The 8,647-nt window shown below is 40.3% G+C and overlaps 2 protein-coding genes across 2 annotated transcripts in view; both read right to left on the bottom strand.

Moving 5' to 3' along the window:
- Positions 1 to 1,014: 1,014 nt before the first annotated feature.
- LOC102207641 (proline-rich receptor-like protein kinase PERK12) lies at positions 1,015 to 2,569 on the bottom strand. Its single transcript, XM_005746106.1, has 3 exons — positions 2,505 to 2,569; positions 1,987 to 2,079; positions 1,015 to 1,901 (listed from the first exon to the last, which is right to left on the bottom strand). The coding sequence occupies exons 2-3, from the start codon at positions 2,047 to 2,049 to the stop codon at positions 1,305 to 1,307; spliced, it is 660 nt and encodes a 219-aa protein (XP_005746163.1). The 5' UTR covers positions 2,050 to 2,079; positions 2,505 to 2,569; the 3' UTR covers positions 1,015 to 1,304.
- Positions 2,570 to 4,408: 1,839 nt separating this feature from the next.
- lrp13 (low-density lipoprotein receptor related-protein 13) overlaps positions 4,409 to 8,647 on the bottom strand; it is an 11,868-nt gene continuing 7,629 nt past the window's right edge. Inside the window, exons 13-18 of the mRNA XM_013914115.1 lie at positions 7,592 to 8,141; positions 7,394 to 7,513; positions 7,113 to 7,220; positions 6,755 to 6,988; positions 6,293 to 6,671; positions 4,409 to 4,629 (exon numbers count right to left, since the gene is read on the bottom strand). Of these exons, the coding sequence (XP_013769569.1) occupies positions 4,512 to 4,629; positions 6,293 to 6,671; positions 6,755 to 6,988; positions 7,113 to 7,220; positions 7,394 to 7,513; positions 7,592 to 8,141 (1,509 nt within the window). The 3' untranslated portion in view covers positions 4,409 to 4,511. The remainder of the gene's footprint in view (positions 4,630 to 6,292; positions 6,672 to 6,754; positions 6,989 to 7,112; positions 7,221 to 7,393; positions 7,514 to 7,591; positions 8,142 to 8,647) is intronic.

The raw sequence follows: 8,647 nt of genomic DNA, 5'->3' as shown, positions 1-8,647 counted from the left end.
TTTATTGGAACCGAAGAATGAACGTTTTGCGGTGCTGCAAATGCTTGCATTTGATGCAGTACTTGGATTGTTTTGCCACGAGTTACCGGCATGCAATGCACGAAAGTCACGTGGTCTGTCAATCTCTATAGCCAAACCCCTCCACGAACTCACTAAGAAGTATGCCTGTCCGCCTGGCACTTTAGCCTAAAAGTTATTCTTTCCATAACAAAAATATTATATATCACATCAATCCATTCATCTATGGTAGGAATATCCTCTTTAATCCAAAGGCGAGTTATGGCCTTTTTGCAAGCTACCGACAGCACACTGAACAAATACTTATCCGGTTTGCATAGATTAAGACTCTCTAGGTTGCCTAGGTACAATAATGCAAAATGAAATTGTATTTTCTTTTGGAAGATTGTTTCCATGACCTTATGTATTTCCTTCCAAAATGTGAAAATGATTTGCTGTTGCATGTCCACAATGCCTCCAGCATGTTGTGTTCTGAGAATAATTGGATTTTTGGGCTGGGGTAATAAAATAACGAAATACATTCTTCCAGCTGAATTCCCTCCACGAGGGGGAGCTTGTTACTGACCACTGCTGCCTACAAATCCCGTCCCATTCCTCTGCTGTTAAGAATAGATTGCTCTCTGTTTCCCATCTTCCTTTAACATATCTTGTATCATGATCCCGTAGATTGATCAGTGAACAATATAATTTGTAAATGATTTTTTGATAGGGTCCATCTCTATATGCATTCTCGAATATATTTATAATCTCTTCATTCCCAGTCGATAACTTAGAATTTTTTAGCTTTTTTTAGAAACACACACTTCTTACCGAAGAAATGAATATTATTTTACAGTTATTATTTCACTCATGTCTGTCCCGTCTGTAACATCTGAAAATAAAATATAATAAATAATAAAAACAAAGATCGACCAAATAAAAAACAAACAAACAAAAAAACAAACAAAAAAAACACCACTCATTTTACTAAACAGTTCACCGGATTTGAGACAAACATTTAATCAGTTTAATTTTCAGCTGTTTATTAATTTATTTATTGTGACTGTACTTTTGTTATTGCAACAGCTTTAGATGTGTTTATTGTATATATACAGCATATACATTAGCACCATTTTTCCCCCCCATTTGCCAAGGTTGAGGGCAAAGTAAAAGCCATGTGTAGTTAGGACATCTATATAAGTATCAAGTCAAGGTTGTGTATATGTACAGCCATAGTGTGGTCTGTCCTGGTCACCTAGGCTGAACTCAAACTTAAATGAACAACAATTTCTGTGTTCTGTTGGGGATCAAATGCTGTCTCCTCTAGGTGGATCTGGCTCAGCAGTTGTGACCTGGAAAGTGAAACAGACAGGACCACCATCTAGTGTTGTTCCAATAGGGAGTATCAGTGGTGGGGCTGTAGGTGTTGGTTGGATGACACATGTAGGAAAGGGTGGAGTGACACCCTGGGTGGATCCTTGGTATGTGGTAATGACTTGTGGTTGAATTGTACCTATGACTACACCAGTCTCTGAAAGCCCTGAAGGATGCGTGTTTGGTAGAATGTGGGTAGGGTTAACAGCGTTAACAGAGTCCTTTGTGGGACCAGAATTGGGCACATCTAAAGAAACATCAACGCTCATCGCAGTATGAGACGGATCTGGCACAAGTTGTAAAGCATCTGGGTCAGCAGAGGTTTGTGGGTCTTCAGGAGAAGTGGCCAGAGAAGGTCCTGCATCTGCAGAGGGAAGCGGTGCTGCATCCAGGGGGTTCTCTGTAGCATCCGGCGTATTTGACTGCAGGGTTTCCTGTGAAGACCTATCATTAGTGGTGGTCTCTTCTGATGAACTGGATTCACTGGACTCTGATGACTTGGGTGAATCCTCACTTTCTTTCAGATGGACCTGTTTTATAATGAAACTGTCACAAATCCACCAATCTTTGCTATACAGTGGGAAAATGTAGCAGTAAAGTAGTATAGCTACTCACTGGTTTAGCTGTCACTAGAGTCACCATGAGGACAGCGCAGAGGGTGGCCCTCAGGACTGCCATTGCTGTCCTTCCTGTATTTGCTGAAACAAACTAAAAGAACCATATTGGTAAACTGGTAGTGTGTACATCGAGAGACAAACAGAGTACCTTCTTCTTGGTTCAGTTAAAAATGATTTCCACCTCAAATATTGTTAAAAAAGACATTTCTGGAATCATGTTTGTAGTGGCACAGATCTTTTTTCTTTTTTGGGGGGAGGGGTTGATTTACATTTAAATTTGTCAACCCTTTGCTAACATTGCCTTTAACTGTCTCAAGCATAAAATTCATTAAGTTTTAAATGAGGGTATTGCTGCATCCACTAATCTATTACTATTTGAAGGAATTAAAGAGTAACACAAGTAAACATTTTAGAATTCAATTTAAATGCATTATTGAATGTTAGTAAAGTTGTTCAACATCTTGAACTACAACAAGTTCAGTAAAGTGAAATGCTAAGTTATGATTGAGAACCTACCTTAATGGTTGAGTGTCCTCACCATAGAAACGCTCCAGACTGATTACAGTAAATTCTCACTTCTGCTCAGTCCTCAGCAAACAATAGAACATCTGGGTTGGCCTTCTTTTTATATAGCCGTGGAAATGTGTGGGTACCGGGCCATCATTGGGTTCCTGTTCCTGGCAATATATTATGCACTGTAGTGCTGATTCCTAAAACCATGAAAGCTAAATCACCAAACACCCCCAGCTAAACTGAAATGACAGATCGCTAAAAATTCTAGGACAATGGTTGTAGAAGAATAAGTCCACCAGAAGTGCCTATTCATAAGCACAGTAAACATGTGTTTTGTGGTATTGGTTTAAACAATGGTTTAGAATTTAAATAGATGCAAAATACCTAAGGAATGTTAGACAAAGTTTCATGCATAGTGTTTGCACTGAGTGCAAAAGTACTAACGTGATTTGGATTGTTTTGATGTTCCATAGTATTAATTAAATATCCAGCGTCTCCGCAGACACTGAAACAACATATTCTATATGGACACCGTTTTGTCTCCCTGTGTTTTACAGAACAGTCAAATAAGACAATTCAGGTGAGTAAGGATCACTGCAATTCATTGTTTCCTAGCTGATTGTGACATCACCATGAAGACTACAAAGCCTTGCAGAGTGTCTGTCCACAAGTGTTACAAACCATATGTCTCCTAAATACCTAAATAAAACATTAATCATGATAACAATAATAGCTTCAACTGTGTGCCATGACACTTAAAAGTGACATTTCTGATCATTTACAGTCCTCTGTAGTCTTAAGCCACCACATTTCTTTGTTTTGCATACAGTGAGCCAGACTAGTAATTTTTAAAATGTGATCTCTAGCAAAAGTTCGAGGTTTTCTGAAGGAGTTCCATTTGCTGCTTTTCCCCCACTCAATTTTAGTTCAGTATCTGTCCATTTTTAGAAGATTTTGTTTCCTTAGCTACGAGCCATTCAAGAGTTGAAAACACCTACACAACAGAAAATGTAGCAAAATACCAGTTTTGTTGTATTGTAAGGCACATTGTTACTAACAGCTTGTTGCCCCCCCCCCCCAAAAAAGTAATTTCTTTAGTTGAATCTACAAAAATAAAATGCTAAGGACAAAAGTTTGAGAGGCGTACATTGTAGTTTTGCAACAAAAAGCTGCTAGCCAGAAACTGGACATAAATCAACATGGTGTGTGACGATGAAAAATGGAAGGAACTGGAGGAGAAAAAAGTGAAAGACCAAAGAAGCCAATCTTTAAAGAAGAAAAGTCTGAGGTATGCCAAATTATACAAGTGGACAGGGAAAATCTGACAATATTCATCAATGAGTGATAAATCAAACTGCTGTCAATGTGTATGCTGGTAGTAAGGAGAAGAGTACAACAGTGTTTGTAAAACAGAGGCTCTGTCATGGTTTCGTGCTACATTTCAGCCAGTGTTTGAGAGCTTGTCCAAAAAAAAACAAACAAAAAAAAAAAAAACCCACAGAATTATGAGGAAAGTACAGTCAGATTTTGACAATGATCATGTGTCACACCAAATACTGACGTTTAAGTTTGCTAGAATTCTACAAACAATGTCTTTGCCTCGTATCATTTTTCCTTTGCATTCACAAGTTTCATTATGTCACAGCACCCATTTCCTATGTTCCTAGGAAAATCTTGTGAAATTAGGGCTGGGTCAAGACTTTTGCACCGTAGTTATTTCAGTTTAAGTAATAGTCCCCCCCTTTACACAACTGTAAAGGTCTTTTAGTCAAAACAAGGCATTAAAGTCAGACTTGCACTCACATTTTACCATCTATTATAATCCAAGTGTTCATGCTTATTCATGTCAAACTTCACAATGATGGTCTAACAGTAAACAACCTGAAATAACATGACAGGAAACTGTGGAAAATGCAGACTGTTTATTTAAAACATCACTTGTTCATAAATCAGCTCGATTCCACAGAGGATACGGCTTCCAACAAAGCAACAAAACGGGAAGCTGCTGGTTTAAGGGAGGTCCACCTCTGGCTTTTCTGCTGAGGCAGTATGGGATGTGGGAATGGTCTCCGCTTTGCTCTCCAGGTCAGTCATGCTCATCTCCTTGCCTGCTGATGGTCCAGTTCCCCTGCAGCAAGAACATGTTTAATTCTGTGATGCAGAAAAGCTCTGTTCTCAAACTGTAGAGACACCAAGTTATTTTCGCTAAAAGTCTGAATAAGAATCAAGTTCCTGACTTTGTTTTTAAATGAAAATGATGCACCATCCATAACCACACTAACTTGGCAAAAATTAGATTATCCAAACGTAACAGCATAGTCTAGACTGGATAATTGAATCAGTGAATTACTATGCAAATTGTGCTGAGATTCATGGCCCAGAGACTGAAGCCTGCTCACTTTTCTTATAAACCATGTTGGATTTTCTCTCAAATATTATGGTAGCAACACTACATTGCATTGGTTCAGTAGCAGACAAATGGACAGGACAAACATTTTTACTCCCGTTGACATCATTCCAAGTGGTTACGCCCAGTTTTAGCTTTGTAGTCACAGGAAAATATCCTAATGCAAAGATACTGTATATGGAAGGTGGGCAGACCATATAAGAAATGGAACCTGCTATCATGAAATCACCACTTTGTTTATGAAGTCTCATATGAAACCTAAGATGTGCATTTTTTGTTTTGACCATCTTGGCATTTTCATTGTACAGTGGTCCACCTTTCCCAGCTTCAGTGATTTTTTTGCAATTTTGCATGTTTTTTATTTTTTTATTTTTTTTTTACAGCGCGATGTCCTGATCGGCTGTAGGCCATTCTCAATCTCCTCCGTGCCACGTCTCCTGCACAGTTCAGAATGCGTTCAGCTTGTCAAATTCTCATAAATCTTGGAAGTGCTGTACTGTATGTTTGCAAGTTTTCTGACAAAACGTTTTGCAGCGTCAAAGGCAACCGTGGGTGCCTTTGGTTTCATTCTATAATACTGGACTTATTGTTCTACGAATGTATGAACTTTTCTCTCTTGTTTAAATACTCTCAAAGTGTGAAAATGTTCATGCCTGTCTGAGAAAAGTGTATAAAGTGTGTAGTGAGGGGGTTTTATGACCTTAAAACAAATAAAAATAAAGTTGGCTTATTCACGGATTTCACCTATCGCGGGCTATTTTTAGAACTCAACTCCCGCGATAAATGAGGGACCACTGTACAATGAAAATAAAGGCTTATTCTATTCCATTTTGAAACCAGATGTGCCGACTAAGGGATTGATATGGCATTTTAAAACCCACACGCTTGAGATTATTCCAAATCCAAACAGATTTTTCACAAATGGACATCCGTTCTTGCAGATCACCACTATCCTTGTTTGCTATATATGCTTAATTGAGAGCCAATAGAACTAACCTCCAATTAAACAGATTTCAAGTTATAAAATCAATATAGTAATAATATTTTAATCCACATCTAATAACGTTGATATAAATGCCATCCTGAGCGTTAGCATTCTGTTGCTAGCATTTCACACCATATAGCCACTGTGCCCAAGTCTTAGAGCTGCTATTAGAAGAGCTGTAAAATAATTATCACATCAAACCACCAGTAGGTTAATGTGTGCAAATGCTTCCCAGTAAGGTGTACAAAACTAAACATTGCTGCAACCCAAGGATACCATCTCCTATTGCAAAGGGACAAATGTTGCCAAGTCTTGTAGCCCACCCACACCAAAACCCACGGAGAGAGAGAGAGAGCAAGGAAAAAGTTAAATTTGAGATTTAAATAAAGAAAAAAAAACCTTAAGTTGGCACTCTTCTTCCTCTTCACCAGCACTATTACAACAATGATCACAACTGCTGCACAGAGACCCACGGCAGCGTAGACAATGGGACCCTGCATGGTTTTCACGAGCCGGTTTTCACAGGAATCACCGCTGTAGCCCAGTGAACACACACATGTAGTAACTCCCTTCGTCTCTACACAGTGTCCGTTACCACTGCAGCGCCTCTGGCTGCACTGCTGGGCATCCAGGTTCACACGTTGAATGCTGACATTCAGTGTTGTGTTCAGACCTGTGACTTGTGAGACAGGAGAGACACTGGAAGGAGGAGGAGGAGAACTGTGAGGTTGAGTGGGAGCCAAGACCTCAGCTCCTGGGCACTGCTGGGTGCAAACACCTTTATGAAAGGGGGAAAAAAATAAAGTTTTAGCCATGGTGCAATCTACAGGAGCAGTTTTAGTCTTTAATTTTGTGTCCCACAGTTCTCATCGGAGTGGTCCGTGCAGTCTGCATGTCCATCGCAAAACTTCTCCACAGGCAGGCATGAGAGGTGATCGAGGCAGGGCCTGCTGCCAGCTGGGCAGTGTTGCTCTGGGCTGCACTGAGTGGCATTCAGAAGGATGTGGTCATAAGAGCACTTGCATGTGCGACTTGTTGGGGTGGCGAGGCACAAGTGCTCACAGTTCCCATTGTTTTCTGTGCATGGGTTAGAGCCTGATGAAATCAAGCAGATAATTAGGTATGAGGTAGTTTGGTTTTTTTGTACATGACATGTAGAAACATCTTTAAAACGGGCAGGTTAGCCTTTCCAGGTGTTCCGTTTGTGGTTCTTACATACCCATCTGACTCCGTTTGCTGAATGCCTTTAAGCCGACCACTTGTGTGCCAACCTCAAACCATAATTTCTTATCCTGCTGAGCGTCTTTGTACCAGAGTTGGGTCTTGTCTGAAGGAACAAAAAGGTCAGTTGTACCACTAAATTATACTCAAAGATGTTGATTCCTGTGGAGCCATTATCCATGTTATGAAGTAGTCATTTACCAAAGCTGCTCGGGCCAAGATGTCATTTGAATTTTAGGAATTATAGTCAGTTATTACAGTACATGCTTGGACTCTTACCAGTGACTGTAATCCAGAGGAGGATGTTGTCACTTACAGCCACAGCAGCCAGGCCGTCATCAACCTTCAGCTCTGTATATCCAGATCCATCAATCAGGACAGAGCCAATGGTCCCCAAACCTGAGAACATTTGACTCAAGTCATTAAGAGAACAACCTATTGGAACAACAAAACTAAAGTAAACTAGTGTCAGCTTACTCGTGTCAGCCCAGAAAATGTTATCCCCATTATTAGAGAAGACCAAAGATGTTGGTTGGACAGCATCCTTCCACACCACTCTTTGCTCACCACCATCCATGCTGGCGCACACTATTGTAGCCGTGCTGCCCGTAGCCTCCAGATCCATATTCGTGAAACAAACTCTTCCACTGGGTGGGTGAAGAGCAATCGAACCCACTCTGTTGATCCCCTCCTTTATGAGAATGGCTGTGTATGTGCCTGTGACAGCAGTGACCTGCAGGTGGGGCTGTTTGTAACTGCTCCAATAAATGTTGAGTGTTATCCAGTCGACTGCCATGGCAGTGACGGCGTCATCCAGCAGCTCAAGAAGCTGGCCCTGAGACGTCAGGAGTGAGTCCTTCAGCCTGAAAGAGCTGAGTGAAGAAGTGGCATCATCTGTCACAAATAGAGTGCGTTCCTTGAGGATGTAGTCCATGAGATTGGCTTTGTTCACGCTCGGTATCTGCAGGGCCAGATGCTCGGGCCAGCCCTTCAGCTCGGCTGTGGTGTGTTGGGACTGCAAGTAGATCTACAGAGATTGCTGGGATTAGAGTCTTTATATAATAATTAAGCATTTATATAAAAGTCTTTCCATTTTTAATGGCATTACTCGATTAGTGATGTAGCTTGCTGTGTGATACAGCCGGTCCAGAAGGGCAGGGGTGGAGTTTGCTTCACTTTTGAGTGAAGTTCTGTTTTAACAATTAGTTTAGAGCAGAGCAATTTGCCAAGTAACCTTAATAGCATTTCCTAATAAATGCATCTAAATCCAGTTAGTATTTGTCCAATGACAATCTAATGTTTGCTTCTGTTCATCACCATAGTTGACTTTAGAATCAAACAAAGAAGATGTGAATGAAGTGCATACTTTCAGCTGTGATTCAAGAAGTCTTCAAAGTCAAAATTCTAATTTCACTGTGGTGGTGTGCAGACGCAAAACAGAATGCTCAAGAGCCCAAAACCAAGGATACACATAAAGGAAAGCTGCATCAGTTATTTATACACCATTTCTAAAGCAAAAAAAAAAAAAAAAAA

The sequence above is a fragment of the Pundamilia nyererei genome, unplaced genomic scaffold, assembly GCF_000239375.1.
Source record: "Pundamilia nyererei isolate P.nyererei 1_Seehausen unplaced genomic scaffold, PunNye1.0 scaffold00172, whole genome shotgun sequence".
NCBI lineage: Eukaryota > Metazoa > Chordata > Actinopteri > Cichliformes > Cichlidae > Pundamilia > Pundamilia nyererei.
Note: the sequence above shows the minus strand (reverse complement) of the source record. Positions and strands in the feature narration are given on the sequence as shown.